General features: G+C 37.9%; 1 protein-coding gene across 3 annotated transcripts in view; it reads left to right on the forward strand.

The window, feature by feature from the left end:
* adcyap1r1b (adenylate cyclase activating polypeptide 1b (pituitary) receptor type I) overlaps positions 1-18,425 on the forward strand; it is a 45,740-nt gene extending 27,315 nt beyond the window's left edge. For 2 of the 3 annotated variants that reach the window (XM_014340681.2, XM_014340680.2), the window contains 13 exons: positions 1,515-1,652; positions 6,910-7,006; positions 9,623-9,736; positions 9,848-9,951; positions 10,052-10,149; positions 10,916-11,048; positions 11,165-11,318; positions 11,400-11,460; positions 11,547-11,616; positions 11,700-11,791; positions 12,741-12,870; positions 13,576-13,617; positions 14,652-18,425. In XM_014340681.2, coding sequence (XP_014196167.1) covers positions 1,596-1,652; positions 6,910-7,006; positions 9,623-9,736; positions 9,848-9,951; positions 10,052-10,149; positions 10,916-11,048; positions 11,165-11,318; positions 11,400-11,460; positions 11,547-11,616; positions 11,700-11,791; positions 12,741-12,870; positions 13,576-13,617; positions 14,652-15,044 — 1,545 coding nt within the window. In that variant the 5' untranslated portion in view covers positions 1,515-1,595 and the 3' untranslated portion in view covers positions 15,045-18,425. The remainder of the gene's footprint in view (positions 1-1,514; positions 1,653-6,909; positions 7,007-9,622; positions 9,737-9,847; positions 9,952-10,051; positions 10,150-10,915; positions 11,049-11,164; positions 11,319-11,399; positions 11,461-11,546; positions 11,617-11,699; positions 11,792-12,740; positions 12,871-13,575; positions 13,618-14,651) is intronic. The other variant, XM_005944145.3, reaches the window with a different exon arrangement.
* The last annotated feature ends 1,518 nt before the right edge of the window (positions 18,426-19,943 follow it).

Below are 19,943 nucleotides of genomic sequence, written 5' to 3' on the forward strand. Positions count from 1 at the left end.
GCTTGGGGGAGCTCGCAACAAGGCTGCCATACTCGGCGCCATCTTGTTTTCAACCAGACGAGGACGGCTGTAGCGATAGATCTAGCGGTTCCAAATGACAGCAACATCAGGAAGAAAGAACACAAGGAACTTGAGAAATACCAAGGGCTGAGTGAAGAGCTAGAGAGGATGTGGAGGGTGAAGGTAACAGTGGTCCCCGTGGTAATCGGAGCACTAGGTGTGGTGACTCCCAAGCTAGGCGAGTGGCTCCAGCAGATCCCGGGAACAACATCGGAGATCTCTGTCCAGAAGAGCGCAGTCCTAGGAACAGCTAAGACACTGCGCAGGACCCTCAAGCTCCCAGGCCTCTGGTAGAGGACCCGAGCTTGAAGGATTGACTGCCCGGGAAGGGAATTTTTTGTTTTGTTTTACTAAATTTGCAAGAAATTCTTCCAAGAAATTTGCAAGAATCTCAATTTGTGTGTAGAACTTTGAGATGAAAAATTAATTTAATCCACATTGAAATAAGGCTCAGGTTACATGGACGCTGAACAAGTGAACTACTGTGAATACTTTCTGGATTCACTGTAATCCTTCATACATGCATTATCTGACAAGCCGTCTTCAATTCAAATTACCATTCAATCCAGGGATAAATTCATCAGAGGATAGAGGATATGAGGAGGCACAAATTAGTGAAATGGGGAACACCTTACTATCACTTGTCTTGTTTCCTTTCAACAAACAAAAAATCACAGCCATAAACTCTATATTTCCTTTATTCTTGGCATACACATTAGAAATGTGCAGTGAAGTGAAATCATTTTAGTTCCTCGACTCACAGTGCATTGTGCACATGCAATACTGCCTTTGTAAAAACATAATGGTTGTAAAACATAATGGTCAGAGGGTCAGAGGGCCCGGTGGCGCCAGTGTTCGGCAGCCTCGCCTCTGTCAGTGCGCACCAGGGTGGCTGTGGCTACAATGTAGCTTGCCATCACCAGTGTGTGAATGTGTGTGTGAATGGGTGGATGACTGGTTGTGTAACGCGCTTTGGGGTCCTTACGGACTAGTAAAGCGCTATATAAATACAGGCCATAATAGGCCTTAACACTAAAACAAGTCCAGATATCGAGGATTTATTTTAAAGTAAAAACCTAAACCCTTGACTCCTGCATTAAGGGTATCCTTTGGGTCTTTTACTTTGTGTGGGGTCTTTTGCTGGTATGGATTAGGTCCATTTGTCAGTTTTTTTCTGTTCTCATGCTAATTCTCTCTACCAGTGGACAGTGCCTCGAGGCATGAGGTCAGTGGCTTTTTTCATGTCGGTGAAAATGATGTCTTAGGGTGTGGTCTTTACCGTTAGCAGATCTCAGTTTTATTCAGAGATTTTAGAAAGGTCTTTCTACCACTCATCAAAGCAATGTTCTATTGAAAGCAATCATATAAAACTATGCTAAGTGTCTGTCTATAACTACTAATGAGATGTAATGTAGACATGCTGTTTCATACTTTTCCACACTTGTGATTTTCAGATCCCAAGGTGAGGTGACATCCCATCACGTTTAGTGCTGGATCTTTTTTTGTAGAGGAAACTCCTAAGAAGTAAAAAAAAAATGTCTGGTGCAAAGATCAATTCACTGACCCTCACTCTCCTCTTCCTTATGCCCTCGGTAAGTGTTATTTCTTTACTCATGTCTTATAAATGGGTATATGAAAACGTGTGCAGCAAGGATAACTGTTCATGTCAAAGTGCTTCTGAAACATTCTGTTTGCAGCAGGTGGAGATTCACTTCAGCAGTGTTTGCATATTAGATTGATTTTCACACACTTGTACACTAATTTACTTAGAATAACCATATGGAGTATCTGCATCAATAATTCATTGATCAGCATGTGACAGGAATAATGGATAAAGATGTATCCTCATCATTTATTCATGGATTGTTCAGCATTATTCCAGCCTGTTAACTGTGTGAGGAAAGAATGGCCTCTCCTGTCAAGGGACACAGAAGACAGTAGTTAAAATTTACAAATCGTCACCATGTATGTAATCACTCATACCCACATACACACAAAATGAATGGTGTTTGAATTCAAAGGTGTTTGAAGGAAGGGAAATAAATGGAGAGCTTACAGTCTTTAGTCGTGCTAGTAGTCCGTGCTGCAGGGAGAATGGACTGCCATACCTGTTATGTGTCTGTGAGCGAGGGAGGGAGAAAAAGGAGAGTGGAAAAGTACAAGCTGTCACCGAGCAGAAACGGGAGCTGGAAGCATGTAAATATAATAATAACCACTGCAGCCAAAAACAGTGCCTGACGAGCCCAGCTGTAAGAAAGCTTTTAAGACTCGACTGTACACTGTGTTCGTGTTTTCCTCTGAAACAATAAGTTCCGTTGGAGCCTTTCAACGCCTCTCTCTGTCTCTCACTAGCAAAGTTGACCCAGACAACAAAGTAAAGCTAGTTTTTGGCTATGAGCCCGACACAGAACCTGATGTATTAGCCAGAGGTCCCTTTACGGTTTTACGCCTTTACGGTTCGGAGCTGCGGACCTGTTTTATATAGGAGCGGAATAGTTTTCTATACGAGATCACTGAAAAAAGTGCAGCCTCACCTAATGTCCACCCTGTTACTCATTTTATATTAAGATTTAAAAATCTAGTTGGCATTGCTATGACGAATAACCTTCAGTAAAAGCAATAAATCACACAGCAATAGTACATTCATGTAGTTGTAAAAAGCATGGTAATATATTAAGTAATCCAAATTATTCAGAATACGTTACTCTCATTGAGAACACGCTACAAAATACATTTTGGGGCATGTATTCTGTAATCTGTACTGGAATACATTTTAAAAGTAACCTTCCCAGCACTGGGTATATGTGAGCACTTGGCAACAGTGGGAAGGAAAAACACACTTTTAACAGGACCGGGGTCATGGAAGGCCAGTCATCTGCCAGAACTAGTTGGTGGTGAGGGGAGGATGATGGGACAAAACACAGACACTACCGGCCTTGTATCCTGTATCATGATAAAGCTACTACCTTGTGTGGATATCCAAAATAATTTACAATTGTTACAAAATTACCAAGTATGTGTTTAAAGTTATTTGAAGTTGTTTCAAACTAAACTTTGCAACTTTGTAAACATAAACCAGTGTTATGTTATTGGTACTGTTAGAATTATATAATAATGTACAGGCCAATGTTGTTTTGCTAACATATATATGCTTTTAAATAATATATATTTCAATTTGTCTGTGAAAACTATCATAACTGTAATAACTCTCTTGCCAGATATACCAACTTTATTTATGGTCCCCTTTCCTTTAATTCTAAATCATACATTTGCAATCTTCAGTAACCATTGTCTTATGACTTGATTGTTTTGCTAGTGTGTATGTTTTGTAATGATAGCTACTGCTAAGCTCAGTTTAATATCAGTCTGTTTCAAATATTTTATTAAGAAACATGTACAATGCAAGTGAAAACTTTTAGATTGAATATAGTGCTTCAGTTGTACAAGTCAGTCAGTGAACGATGCTGCATATACCCACACAAACCAGCGCTAACCAAAGACGAGGAAATTTATTTAGCATCTTGTTCTGTATAACAGAAGACAGAGCAATGGTTGCCAAGTCTGTTCAAAACCCTTCATCTGGCACTAAGGACATATGGAATACAAATACAGGATTTAAAGGTTGACATGTCCTTTTTCCGCCAGAGAAGAATACAGACAGCGCCTAGCATTAACACAATACAAATCCATTCCCAACTCCCAATTCATTCACAATCCTTCCTGAGACAATTCATGTTTACTTGTCTCTGTTCTTAATGCATCATTAATAAATTATTATCATTATTAACATCATTAATAATATTACATGCCTTTTTAAAATGTAGTCTCTCAAACACAGGTTTAAATTATAAGCTAGCTCTTGTTTCATAATTATTAAGATGAGTCTTTAGAAAGTGTCTGACCTTCAAGGAAATCTCTCCTTGTCAACGTGTTTTTCTGCTGGAGCTGGTAAAAGAATGGAGACACTCCCTGGATGACAACCCCAATTCCCAAAAAGTTGCAATTCTGTGTAAAGTGAAAATAAAAACTGAATAAAATGAATTTGCAAAACTTATAAACCCATATTTTATTCACAATAGCACACAGAAAACGTATGAAAAATGTCTAAACTGAGAAAATGTGAGGGAGGTATTTAGGTGTATTTAATAAATAAATAATATTTAATAATTATTTAATAAAGAATAAAAATCTCTTTGGTTAACTTAAAATAAATAAAATAAGTAATCTGTAAAATAGGGATTTAAAACAAATCCCTATTTATCCCTTTTTCCCCCAATTATTTAGTTTTTTGATGGGAAAAACCTGTAAACTAGTTCAACTTCATCCTGAGCTGTTGTAAGATTCACATAACAATCTACTGAAATAAGAATAAAAACCCACGATCAAGTGTAGTCAGACAAGCAACATACTAATATTTGATGCTGATCTGATGCAGTGTGACCAAGGGCAGACAGATATGATATAACCACAGGAGGTTACAGAGCAGAGACATAAACAGAGGAAGCCGAATACACTGTATTTCTTTGTCTCTCAAGCCACTTATCATTTTAATACCTCTGCTTCCTATGACTTAGTCTCATATGCACTTAGAGAGCAGTCCCAAAGTCTAAAATCTAAAAGCAGAATGTGGAACTCGGCAGGGTGGATGTTTTTCTACACCTCAGAGTTTAATAAAATTCACAGCCCACATTTCAATCACGTCCCTACTGCAAGCCAATGCGGTCAGTTTAATGTCTACATGAATGAAAATAAAAACATCATATTTTAGTTAGATGCTAAATCTAAAACACAGAGAATCAACAATTGTTATCCAATTGTGTGATTTATCAATACACAAAGGTTTGCTATATTTAGCAACAGCTGAAATGTATCTGTAGCCAAAATGCCCAATACAAGTGTTTCCATTTGTTTTACTAGAATAGATCTCTTCTTTTGATTAATGGATGTAATTTTCAGCAACTTTAATCTGAGTTAAACAGACACTAATTGAAACACATGAGTGGATGTTCTTGACATTTTAACCAAGTGGTTTCAATTTCCTTTACTTGAAATGCACTTTAGTTTGCAAATCTATCTATATAGTAAATGATTTTTGACCGAATCTATAAATCACAAAGCCTGATTATCCAAATTACTGGGATAATTATATTTATTGGCTCATTAGTCCATTGTACATCATCTCATAATTACAAGATAAGGTCTGAAAATTTTGTGGGTGTACATGCAGTGCACTATTAGTACTTACATCATCAAAAATGAAGCATATGCTTAAGTTCAATGAGGAAGATCTTTAATCACTCATCTGCCTTCTGTCCCTGCTTTTCTGTGTACATGTCTACTGCTTTCCCACACTGTCAGTCTCAACACTGACGTCATTACTCTAGTCTAGTCATCTTCTTGCAAGCCTTCTTCGAGCCTGTCAGCCTCCACTTTACATGGTTTAAATTTGTGCTCTCCGTCATTCTCCCTTTCAGGCTGTCATTCGTGCAACCCACCTCCTTCCCATCTCCACCTCACAGACACCTCAGTCAGAGCTCCATCCAAACCTCAGTCTTCATCTTCACCACCAATCTCTAGACTCCACAGAGTACTGTCCTAAATCCTATCACTGCTGGGATTCCATACTGCCATGATGGGTCATCGGAGTCTAATTGCCAAATACATTCATTTCTATCTATCTCTATCTCAATAAATCATGTTGGGTTCTTCCAAGTGATCTCTCCTTATTTAACTTGGTTTCATTAATATTCACATACTGCAAATCACCAACACTCTTCTTTCAAGTCATCATTTACCATTTGAAAGCTTAAACAGTGTTTACTTGCCTCTGTCCTGATGTCTGAATACCTGCAAACCAGTGACTCATGAACATTCAAATGCAAGTTAGCTCTAATTATTACATCCATGTACACCTGTGTATATATCTGAGAAATCCCCATCTTCATTTTCAGTCAAGATCAAAGAATTGTATTTTTAATAGGCTTACAGTTTGTTTTCAGAATCGTCCTACTGACAAGTGACAGTTTGTTCCTTCTGATTAAAGAACACCAGCTTCAGCTTTGCTTTATAGACATGATGGCCTGAAAAGGATGCAATCAAACAATGGACAAGCTGTATAAAGGAAAGGTTTAAGATAAATGAAGCTGAAAATTATTTCAAACCAATTATGCTACCTGGTAAATTAAGCTACAACATTTTTTAAAATAATATTTATGTTAAATCATTACATCAAATAATAAATATTTATTAACAAACTGCACTCAGTGTATGCCAGATGTTTGAAGCTTATCCATGTTATTCAGCAGATTAATATTCCTCTTGAAGCTAACACGTGGAGTCTCCTGGACTGACGCCAGCACAGAGACATGTTCATACCTTGATCCTCACCATAGGGGCTGTAAATGATGTGCCCCTGGTCATAACCTCCATGTCTGCAGTCGTAGCCATGCAGTCATCCGTGTCTGGATGTCTGGAGAGCACAATTATAAACTTCATGTCTGTGGTTCAGAACAGATGGGACTAAAGCTTGGCAACGTGTGGTGTGAAAAAGGCTCATCTTTCCTGACTTGTTTTCATTAGAATAATGTCGTCCTGTGGGTCAGTTAGAATTGAGAGAGAGCCAGCAGCTCTGAAATGATTAGTTTAATTGGTTGGGATTTCAGACAGATCCCAGGACTTAGACCTCTCCCACAGTAGATTGAAGCACATGAGTGGCTAATGAAGCAACCAAGCACTTTGCCTTTGAATCTTTTCTATGTGCTCTTTAGCTGCTTGACTCTCTCTCTCTCACTCACACACACACTCTCTGTATGTGTGTGTGTCCCTGTGTGGGTGTGTATTGTCTTCTAGATTTCAAGCCAACAGGTCCCCTCTAACTGTGTGATCAAGATGGAGCAGGAGAAATGCATGGAAATGATGGCCTTGGATTCCAACAATCAAGAATTTGGTGAGTCTTTGTTGCCTTCATGATAAATTTGTATTAAAACAGAAGCTTCTTTGGATTCTTCGTGCTAATGAGCTGGTGATAACTCCACAAACTGTAGATGACTCACCTGATCCTTGGAAAATGTTTTTTAAAAAACAAACCTCACAGTTCATAGCCTCTGTGCTTGATTTGAAGCATCGGATAACTAATGAGGCCACAGGAAGACTGTATTTTTGGAGCAAGGGCACGTGCTTTAGTTGTTAGTGTCTTGTGATGATGATTCTGAAAATGAAAGTTGATCAGTGAGTGACAGCTGTCTCTCTGGCTGATTAGATGATGAATGAAGGGAATATTAAAACTATGGGCAATTTGTGTCAGTTCTCCTTTGTGACCTTAGTTTCTGACTTAACTCTCACTGTCAGAAACTAACGGCGAACTGTTCCATATTCAACAACCCTTTGTCATATATATCCAGCCTTGCCTTTTATTTTGTCTCCACAGACCTTTAATAAAAAACATTTGTTATGTGTTGTTAAAAACTTTTTTGTGGTGCTAGAATTTAGATAATCTTACAGAGTAAACTAACATTAGCTACTTAAATACTTTCCAACTATTGTGCAACCATTCCCATATGGAAAAGAAATAGTAAAAACTTATATGATTCACTCATTAAAGTGGCCACTTTCTCATTACTTTCATATATTGTTTTAGTAAGTATCCAAAACATACAAGTTTAATTTATATAATTTTTCAAGGGTTCTTGTATCTGTTTTCACTCTTGTATGCTTTTCATACAAGTTTCACACAAGACAAACTTTATAAGATTTATATATATCTTTTTCATGTGGGTTGTGGGAGTCTAGCAGTTGTTTTTGGTGTTTGCGTGTATAGATTTTAAATTGTAATATCATGGTTTCTTGGCATATTACAAACATTTCAGCAGTAGTTGAATTTGAGAAAAGAAACATGTTCACTTTTTGGGACAAATTCACTGTCAAATACAAAGAGTCGGTTTAACAGACACACATATATAACCATATCATTAACGTATATGTGCACCAATTTTTTACAACTGCAGGTTTAATAATCTCTGACAGGAAAGCTCACTGATTAAAGCAGTGCTTAGACTACATTGTTAGATCCTGATTCACCCCCCATTTCCTAATGGTCTGTGCTGTCTGTCTACTAGTCTGCAGAATATATTGTTAAAGCTAGGGCAGGAAAATGTTTTTGACATTCCTGGACTGTTAACCTACTGCCTTCTAGCAAATGTTAATTCAACTGGTCTTTAGGTAGACTTAGTCCATATAAATTTTTTCAAACCTTCCTACACTACCCAGATGATGTTTCATTTCATTAGCTGCATGTGATGGCACTAGAAATCATAGAAATAATTCAGTATTTCAAGTATTTCACTGATTAAAATAACAGATACCACAGAACTTCAGACCAGTGCTAATATTAAAACTTTAATCATAATATAAGCATGGAATATAGAGCCCATTGTACTATTTGCAAAAAACAGTCACAACAACCACTAACAACAATGTCCTAAAAACAGAATTTAAACCTGATGTACCACTTTACATGCTTTCTGCAGGCATCTCTCCATTTCTAACTCAAGGTCTGTTTTAAGTGAGCTTTAGACATTCAAACTGCAACACTAAATTAACACTAAAAGGAGAGCATCTGGAGCACAAGTTGAATGGCTGAGTTGATTGATTGATTATAATTCAAGCCAGGGTGTTGTTGTGCAGTTGCTCTGTTTAAAGAACTGTTCTTTATGTTGGTTCACTGTCCACTGTTCACTTTGAGGGGGTAGTGGAACACATGGGGACCAATTACTTAACATTTACTCACTGAGCTTCATTAGTTTGTGAATACCTTTTTTAAAAAGCACATTTTGCGGGGTTTAAATCGAGAGTTTAATTGAAATAAGTCTGTTTTTGTAGAACTTCCGTAATTGCAATGGCACAAATCATGGAACAGTATATATATATATATATATATATATATATAAAAGCCCCATGCTGGACAAAATGGCAGCAGAATCCCACAATAAATCTAAAAGATGGCTTGTCACTATCATATTTTATGACACAGAAGAAAAAAATATGTTTTTGACCAGGGACAAATTATTTGGTAGCTTTTCAACACAGCTTTTTAGTGTTTTTCGTTGGAATGTTTGACATCAAACACACCACATCATCAAATTAGGGCATACCTCACCAATGTAACTACACAACAAATTATTAGTTATAGTTAAAGCTAAAATATCCAGTTGTTTTCCAGTTATCCTTTAAAACTGTGGCTAATTTAGAGTGACATGTAAATACACTCAAACAGAATAACAAATTAAAAGGTTACAAATCTATGAGACTTGCTCCTTGATTTCTGATGCAAACCGATCCCTGTATAAAAGTGTCGTAGAAAAAGATGCAACAGCAAAGACTATTTTTTACTACTATCATCATGTAGTAGTCTGATAATTGATTTATTTAGTCCAAAGACCAGTTAGATGGAAACAAAGAAAAGGTACCTGGTCAAAATGTAATTTGATATAGTAGCAGTGATATGAAATGAACATATGGCTTTTTGGACTTGAGCACTGAGCTTTTCTCCCCGTTGTGTCCCCAGACTGCCCGTGGTTTTGGGACAATCTGACATGTTGGCAGCCTGCCAGGCTCGGGGAGGTGGTTGAGGTCAACTGTCCTGAACTCTTCTCTCAGTTTATGAGTGAAGAAGACTACGGTCTGTTTCTATACATTTATCTTTATATTTCAGACAGCTCTACTGCTGTAGAATTACATTGGTGTGTTTGGCGTGTTTACTGTAAGTAAGTAAAGGGCTCTGTGTCTGCAGAATTGGGAAAGGTTAGCCGCAATTGCACTCAGTTTGGTTGGTCGGAGCCCTTTCCCCACTATCTTGATGCCTGCCTGTACGAGGAAGGAAACAGCACCCACCCTGTGAGTTAAACAGCACCTCAGCATCTGCAACTGTGTCTAATGCACAGTTGTATTTGACATTTACTACATGAAACGCTCTGTGTCTCTATCACCATTGTAGGACATGTATTACGTGTCAGTGAAAGCTCTGTACACTGTGGGCTACAGCACCTCTCTGGTCTCTCTAACCACAGCCATGGTCATCCTGTGCAGGTTCAGGTGAGAAAGACTGTACATGTTATAGGAGATAAGACTGACTTTAAACCAGATGAAATGCATCTGCTACAAGATCAAAACCACTGACAGGTGAAGTAAAGAGTACTAAGGACCTCGTCTTTGTAATGGAATCTTTCTGTGCCATTTATGAGTCAGCCTGTGGATGCTCAGTTTATGAAGTCGGTACAAATTGTTAGTGTTTAGGATCTGACAGACTTGACTGTATATAAAAGATACGGCATCCATAAACTCCACAGGTTAAACACGCAGATACCTGCCAATAGGTTTTTATTATCGCACTACAATAAACACTGAAATTTCACTCACCAACACTGAAGCACAAACTATTTGAGTAGTCTGTTCTGCTTAGCAGTCCATATTAATTATCAGATAATGCCATTAAAATGTTTCCAAATACAGCAGAGAGGTCCAGTTCAGTGCTTCACAGTCAAAATGGCCACGCCCCTAACTTCAGATTTAGAAAAACCCAAATAGGTCATATTACTGGTATTACCTTTTGGACATTTTGCTATGGAAGTCTCTGGAGACTGACATGCTTTTGGAGCCAGCCTCAAGTGGCTATGGACACTAATTAATGTGGCAGAAGTAGTAGTACTTATGCTTCTAACACTGGTATCCTGTCTATGTGTTAACAGTGAATCAGTGTTTTGCAGAACAGCACTTGTGTGTGTTTATCAGGGAAAAGAAAATATTAGTTACAAAATAATAAATTTTTATCCAGAGTGTTCACATTTATTCCTTCACACAGGAAGCTGCACTGTACCAGGAACTTCATCCACATGAACCTCTTTGTGTCATTCATCTTAAGAGCTATTTCTGTCTTCATCAAAGACGGCGTGTTGTATGCAAAAGAGGACAGCGAGCACTGCTTCATACACACTGTGAGTAAAACAAGCTGCACGTGCCAGTAAAGCAGGCTGTACTCATGCTGGTGATGGTTTGTGGCACCTTTGCTGACACTCTCTTGCACGTTGCTTTTATCTGTCTTTTCTTGAAGCTGGAGTGTCGAGCGGTGATGATATTCTTCCACTACTGTGTTCTTTCTAACTACTTCTGGCTCTTCATCGAGGGTCTGTATCTCTTCACGTTACTAGTGGAGACCTTCTTCCCTGAGAAAAGATACTTCTATTGGTACATCATAATAGGCTGGGGTGAGATGTCTTACATGCCATGCTGTCGTTGTATTCATATTTCCAAATGTCATGTTGTTTACTTGGTGATGTTGGTTTCAGGGACCCCGACGGTGTGTGTGACCATCTGGGCAGTGCTGAGGCTGCACTTTGATGATATAGGGTGAGTTATGAATAACACTGTAAGTAGAGTCTCATGTTTTTGTTGCATATGTGCTGAACATTTCATTTTATCATCTGCACTCTTAGCTGCTGGGACATGAATGACCATGCTGCCATCTGGTGGGTGATAAAAGGACCCGTGCTGGCTTCAATTATGGTGAGAAGCCAGGATGCAAAAACACAGTCTTTCTTTTGTCACGTATATTTGTATTACTTTTATACACCTGGTTTATTCTACAGGTCAACTTTGTGCTGTTCATTGGCATCATCATCATCCTGGTTCAGAAGTTACAATCTCCAGATATTGGTGGAAATGAATCCAGTATTTACCTGTAAGTACTTGACGTTAACATAAAGTTTCTTATTAGATGAGTTAAGATGTAAATGCATTTTGTTTTGAATGTGTTTAATGTCTTATTTGTGTATTTAACATAATTTTATACCATTTTGTGATCAGTGCTAAAACATAACAAGTGTTTCATTGTGTAATTAATTAACAACAAGTACTTTTTACCCAATAAGGAGAGCGTTTCTCCCTATCTATAAGTTTTGGAATTGTCATGCAGTTTGCTTCACTGTTAATGAAAACACATTATTAGCACATTATTATTAGCATTTACTTTAAAAAAAATTGAGGTATTTTGGAGACAAATTCAGTATTTCTGCATCTTAAAACTTTAACTTTGTCTTTCCATTTTTGTAGAACATATTTCACTTTTTACTTGACTATATTTAGTCACCTCACTATATACAATAGTAACCCCAGTGTCACAGACCCATTTGTGGATAGATCTGAATACATATGGATGACTATGTAGTCCAGCTGTCCATCCTTACATTTCAGGGGCACTGGAGCTTTGGGCAGTCTATCACAGGGCTATCACCATTCACACTCACATTCATGCCTACAGTCAATGTAACATGCATGCCTTTGCACTGTGGGAGGAAGCTGGAGCCTTGTGGGAGCTTGGGTTAAGCTCCATGATTCCTGGAACCCTATTATTTATTCTCCAAGTTAAAGTTCTGATTTGCCAGCTTTTTCAGAGCTCACGCTGATCTGATTGTGGGGGAAAGTGTTTAGTTATAGATATATAAGTTACAGATATGTTACTGACTGAATTTAAAACCTTGAAACCTTGAAATGGCATATTTATCCTCATGCATATATGCCCTACTGTAAATTTAGTCTTCTGTGTATGAGGACTGACACATTGGTAGAACAGCTCTCTCATTATGATGATGATGATGATGATGAGTGTGTTTCATGCGTTTGCTTTACAGGAGGTTGGCACGCTCCACTCTGCTGCTGATTCCTCTGTTCGGGATCCACTACACTGTGTTCGCCTTCTCTCCTGAGAATGTCAGCAAGAGGGAACGTCTGGTATTTGAGCTTGGGCTCGGATCCTTCCAGGTAATTATTTCTCCTGCATAGCCTAATGTAGGCAAGGATAATGCCTGTGTGAACTATTTTCAGAATAAAACTTTCAGTCTATATTGTGGCAGTGCATCAGTTTCTTTCTACTCTTTGATCTGTTTTTATAGCTGTTGTTGTTGTTTATGATCTGTATTTATAGGGAGACAACATCCTTAATATTAGCACAGAACCTCTGCCCACCCCCCTATTCAAACTTTTTCTTTATGGGTGGCAGCCAGTCAGAATAAATTTGACTTAAAGAAAGTGAGAAGGAAGCTAAAACAACTTGTTTCAAGCATCCCCTCAGGGTGAACTGAGGGGATGCTTCAAGGCCCAGTAAGATAATTAATAATAATTAATAATTTGAAGTCTTAAGTTACAAAATTCTGATCTAGTAGTGTCTAAGAATTAAAATCTGGAGCTGGAAATGAGCAAAGTAGGTCTAAACATTTTTTTACATTTATTTTCAAATCCAAAGTCAAAATTTAGAACATAATTTTTGCTAGCAACATTTATAAACCTCCACTAGAAGGCAGCATCTTGCAGCGTGACTTATTCACCCTGCATATTCAGCCATCCATCCTGAGCTGAAACTGCCACATTAATGGTTAAAGTCAAGCAGAAGGATTCTTGACTGCATCGTGTTCACTTTAGATGAGTTAGTCTCTTTGTCTCATGCTCTGACTTTCTGTGTTTCTTCAGGGCTTTGTGGTGGCCGTCCTCTACTGCTTCCTGAATGGAGAGGTAAGTCTTTTTTATAGCAAGCTATCACCACAACACATTGGTGTTATTAAAGTACTTTATAACAGCACATAATCTCTCAATCCAAATATTTATACATGAGATCTGAGGTTTGAGTTATGAATCTCTGCATTGAACAGAAATGCACTTTATTTTTGGGGTCTCCACCAGATATTTCCTAATTAAGTCAATATTTAAAGAATTCAATTTGAAGTGAAAAAAATATCATTTACAGTCAAAACATTTTTACTATTAATATTCTTATTTTTTTTAAATGAATTATGTCACCTTTCTGCAGCACACCATGGTCTGTCTAGAGTTTGATGCCAATCAAAATGCTCTTACACAAACACTTTGCAGTTCTGAAAACTACATAAATAAAGGATAAAAAAGGAACATATAAATGTTAAAAAGTATTAAATAAAAAAGGACAGTAATAATAAAGTTTGATGAATAAATGACATGACATAATGGTAAACCAACAGCAGGTAAACACTGTGTGTTAGAGGAGAATAAATAGATGAAGTCTACAACATAATGTAGCAACACAGTGTAACAGCTAATGTGGCAGCAACACTATGACTCAGTGTAGAAAAATGTTGTACTGAACAATATTTTTTAAGTGTAACTTTATCATTATTAATTAGTTCATGAAGAGACTTTTCCCTAGCTATGAGTTGTGAAAGTGAGCACTGACCTCAGCAGAAAACATTGTCTCAGAGTGCCCTTATAATTTTAAAGATGTTGTGTGTCTTACATACACTTTCTTCAGTTTAACAGGTTGTAAAAAATACGATGGGTAAAGGGAGTCTGGCACATTCGCATTTTCATCCCTTTAGTAGAAACTTTTTTTTGGAGCTCAGCACTTTCTTAGAATAGAATGCATGACTAATTTAACTGTGTGTAGATGTAAAACCATGAGACTGCATTTTCTGGTACAAGAAAATGACTGTTTACAGTCCACTCAGAAATGTAGAGCCTGAAGGCACTGAGCTTGTCTCTTTCCAGCGAGGTCCATTAATAATGACCTTGTGAAGTATATCCCTCAAGGTGCAATCGGAGATCAAGAGGAAATGGCGCAGCTGGACGGTGAACAGGTACTTTGCTGTGGACCTGAAGCACCGGCATCCTTCGTTGGCGAGCAGTGGGGTGAACGGGGGGACGCAGCTGTCCATCCTCAGCAAGAGCAGCTCGCAGATCCGCATGTCCAGCCTGCAGGCCGAGACTCCAGCCACCTGAGCAGCGCTCTCGGGGACGCCAAGTCTGATGACGACACTGCCGCCTCCGGACCTGATGCCGCCAAACCTACAATCCTCCCAATGACCAGCCTCACCAACCCGTTCCTCAACCCCTACCCCAACCCGTACCCCGATGAAATCATGATGGAAACCCAACTCACCTCCAGCGACCCAGAACAGCCACTTGTCTGAGTCTGCATCCAATGAAATATGACCAAACCTGACAGGTGAATTGAATGACACATTCAGGTGCAGCCTGTAGGTTCACGCTCCCGTTCTGGAACCCCACTAAAAAGGCTTGTGTGCCGGCTCTCTCTGTATATATTGTATTGGTGTTCAGAATTGTCTGGTGTTGCAGTATTTGCTTTGCAACACAGAGGGACCAAATAGCTCTACAATACAGTATGTATCCCATCACACTGATCATTCCAGTCTGTCTGAGGACACTTTGGTCTTCAGGTTTCACACTTTTCTCAAGATACATTTTAGATGACTTTACACTTAATTCCTTAATTAATCTCCTAGCGCCTGTGCCATGGAAAGTGATTTAACTGAAGAAAGTAAACACTGGTGACTCTGATTTAAATATTTTACCGGGACACGCCGCTGGATTTAAATATGAAGATTAGTTTCCTATTAGCTTGTACAAACTGTTGTCCTCCGTGTCCGACGCTTATCTCAACTGGGACTTTGGATTTTTTAACAAAACGATTGTGTTACACACTGTGGAGATGTGTGAAAGATGAGGTTGAAAAAATAATAAAATAAATAAATATTAATAATAATTTGTGTCACATGGAAGTGAAGCCTGCCCCAATATGAGCATGTAAATTAAGGATAAGTGCTGCTGCTACTCCAGTTTATTCTGGTGTGGGTCCCTAACCCTAAACACCAGGAGTAATCTTTTAAAAGAAGCTGTATATTTAATACCCTGAACATGGAGGAAAGTTTCTCTTTTTCAGCCTCTTTATCAGTGTTAATGACTGAATCAGGGACTCTAAAGCAAACCTGGCCAGTTTCATTGGCATCATACTCGCATTCAAACAATCCCTCTTTGTCTCCTCTGTTTCGGTGCATATAAAACACTGAAAAAGCCATCCTCTTTTTTTCTATCAATGACTGCAGCACCCGCGATGCACAAACAGTGACTGTGTGTAAGCTTAGTATTATCATTCGCAGCCTCAGCTGTGACAGATTTAAAACAATATAAAGGTAGTTGAAGACAACTTCTGTCACAGAAAATTTTCACCAAGCAGTATTTACTAGATTATTATATGGACATATTTCTGTGTAATATGCCATTAAAGTTAAAAATATGTATCATGTTGATCTTTAGATGTGTCCACAGTGCTAAGGTTTGCAAATGCGACCACAAACAGGCCTTTTTTTTAATCTCTAGAAAGTCTAAGAAGAGGACACTGATGTAGTCAGCAGGTCTGTAGTTTTAACAGCCGATAGTACAGAAAATGTCAATGAAAATGAGCACACGACTGAAATGTCATGAGTTCAGTTGCTTGCATGAAACTGCATTTATTGTCCACGTGGGTTGTTTGTGAGAATTCAGTGTTTTTTGGATGTTGTTTTTTATTTTTCTTAGGGTTATTAGTGTTTATCAGGCTGCTGTGGAGCTAATGTACTACATGTATCTCCTCCACAGCCTATTGCACGAGGAAACTGTATAAAACTATAATGGTCTAAGTGGAGATATAGACCATGAGAAACATCACAGCACTTCTTTTTCGGGCTAAAACCTTTGTATTTTTCTCCTTACAGAGGACCATTTGAAAAATCTGTTTGAATTATTTTGATTAATGAGGTTTTTTCCTCGCTTGGAACAGCTCTTTGTTACTGATGCTGTATGTGCTCATTCTGCTTAAAGACAAGTACGCTGAGATGGATGTTACTTATACCAAGATGGTAATTTTCTCATTCCAAAGACAAATGAATCGGCTCTTCACTGAGTATTTGCACGGCCGTATCTGTTTGCGATGCTCAAGTTTGCATTGCAACTGATGTCACTGCAGATTTTTCCTTTTGGTCTGACTCAGCTATCCTCTAAAACCCCATGTTTGACTCTACTTTGTGTCTCCTAAAGTGCCTTTAAGCACAAAATAAGTATTTTGACTTCTGTTGATGAGTTCAAATAAAAGGAGATTTGTCTTTTCTTTTTGAAAAACTAAACTGCAAAGTAAAGGGTTTTACAAAGTGCTTTTACAATGCTTCACACTAATTTTAACCCCGGAGGCCTTCAAAGTCCTTAAAGCATGTTTAAGGAGACACAGAGAACATGACCAGTTAGTGTTGTCAGTAAAGCAGTGCTACAGTATAATGGCTTCTAAATATAGCGGCCATTGTACAGTGCAGCTCAACATCACGTCTACACACTAATAAATGGTTAATTTAGTGGGCCGTTTTGGGGTTGTTGTTTTTTTTTCTGTTTTTTTATTTTTTTTTGCTTAATGGCAGAAATATGAGAAAAGGTTCTCATGAGCCAGTAAAGAAAGGGGTTAATGATTTTTCTTTTTGATTTGTTGTTGGGGGATTTGCAAAAAATAAGACAGTTTTCTTCATTACAGGAGATAAACTCTATCTATTAAATATGAAAGACAGACACGACCTTTAAAACTCAAAAACTGATTAAATTCTTTGATTAACATAATGCATTTTTGCTAAGTATGTCACACATTATTTATGACCGATAACAAAAGAAAACCACATCTCCTCAGTTCAGCATGTTATCATAGTTTGAGCTGTTTTCCATATCGGCTGTTTGAAGTTACACCATAAATATCATTCTGGTGATTTACAGGTAAGAAGATGCCTTATATTAAACCCCAAAAGTTAAAAATAATAATAACTTGGACTTGGACTAAAATCACTTAAACAGATATTTTAAAGTAAAGATAACATTGTCCTAAACAAATGTATGTTTAGGTTAAATGCTTTGGCTCATTTGAAAGTATGACTAAAAAAAAGTAGACATCTAGGTTATATATTCATGCGTAGTCTTGTTAATGTTAAGAGGTTACAACTACAGGCAGTGGTTCTCTTAATAAACATAGAAATTCTCTACATGATATTGAAATGTAGCCAATAAATTCACATAGATACTATTTGTAACTGTAAGAGTGTCATTTTCCCCCCTAAACTTAAGGCGTCTTTGGACCTGCAAATATTCACATTTTCTGGGAGTTCAGATGAGTCAAAAGCAAAGAGAGAAAAGAAGGGCTGACCAGAAACTGTGTTGTCCTGCTAATCTGCTATGTATGCATTTAGTCTGAGCTAAAACAATACCAGTGCAGATGCAACAGCAGCCATAGGGGGGTCATACAGGGAAAGGGCTGGTCAATCACCACCTCTGCTCTGGTTCACTTGGGGTCTTCAGTTGAGCTCATCACAAACATTTTGACAATCTCACCAGTCCAGTTTTAAACCATATATTTATGATTTCCTTTAATGTTAAAATTAAAGTTAGAGCCTTATATTGCCAGTACTATGTTGATGTCAAACAAAGATGTTGCTGTTACTATAGGAACCTGTTGTTTTTGACAATGAAGTAGTTAGTTAAAGTGTTTGAAAGGTGTGTAATCAACCTTTGTGACTAAATAAACTGCAGTGTAAATGTGCAAGACAGAAACAAGCTGCTAGTGTACCTTGCAAAAAGTTTTTGTGGTTCAAAGTAAATAGCTGTCATTTAAAAACTGCGCTGTGATTGTTTTCATATTTTTATTTTTAGTAAATGGTGATTGTGTTTGCTAAAAGTATAAAGCCTCCTGTAATGCCTCTGTACTCTAATCGGCTGATGCATGCGCTTTAAAACGTTTTGATCTCATTTGACCAGCAGACGTAATCACAGGGGAGGGTCGTGCTTCCATGCCATTAAGGGAATCTGAGCTGTGTCCTTGTTTTAAATCCCTCCGACGAGTGGGTGAAGCAATTAATAAGCTAGAACACAGATATTGGGTTTCAACTGTGAATGCTTTATCAGATTGTAGTTTAAGTCCCATCATGACCCATTAAATACTTTTCCTTTGAATGTTAATGTTCACAAACATGAGGAAAGGTACAGTGCCATAAAAACTGCTGGGTTGTTTTTTTTGTATAGCATGACGACAAAGTTGATTTCTAATGAATTTCTTTTATGACATATGCCATCTCTTCAATTGTTTTATTGTACTGATTGCTATGGGGCTCATCATAGATTCACATTGCTGAATGTAAAATTAACTTCAAGATCTCTGCTATGAGTCTGCTCCTGTCTGCTCATGAGCTCCTTTTTATTTGATCTCTCTTTTTTGGGGGGGGGTGCACATTAGAAGGGTTTTTTTGTACATCATGTAAATATCAACAATAAATGTTTTTAACTTGTTTCAATGTTGTTTGTTAATGCTGTCTTGTATTTCAAAGATGTAAATCTTTGAAATACTATTATTATTTTTTAAAAGACTGCTGTTCATATAACAACTGAGCACTCTAGGATTTAATCAGGGCAACATCCAGAGGGGTCAGAGGGTGGCACCAGCCCTCTTTTATGGAGTTTTTTATACATTACCCAACATTTCCTGTAGGATTAGTATTTAGGGCCAAAGACACCACCAAAATTATACTTAATAATATTTCAGGGAGGTCTATTGTCATCAAAAGAATAATATTTCTTTCTGCACATTTACTACATGTTTATATTTAGTAGTATGACTCTGTTTGTTACACGACATTAAGCAGCAAGCAAGTATAGGATTTACCACAATAGTCCCCTGAGATGAGTATTGTGGTTAATAGGTGCTATTTTAAAAAAAAAATGAAATGAAGTACAGTTGAAATAATTTGCTCTTCATTATCAGTTGGACGTGTAAACGAATATCAGCTGAGCCATCAGCTGATGTGAGCTGACAGTCAGTCCAGCTGATCAACTGGGCCTGCGGCAGAGCTTCACTTTGTGAACTAATGCTATGCTTGATTAAAAGCCAGCCGTATGCTTATATATCTCCTCCCTGTAGAAGCAAAGACCAAAGCAGAAACTTGCACACATGTAGTAAACTGGAACCTGCAAGAGAAACATTCACATCACAATTCTAAGTAAAATGGGGGGGG

Source organism: Haplochromis burtoni, unplaced genomic scaffold, assembly GCF_018398535.1.
Source record: "Haplochromis burtoni strain Fernald_Lab_line unplaced genomic scaffold, NCSU_Asbu1 Contig_316, whole genome shotgun sequence".
Lineage (NCBI taxonomy): Eukaryota > Metazoa > Chordata > Actinopteri > Cichliformes > Cichlidae > Haplochromis > Haplochromis burtoni.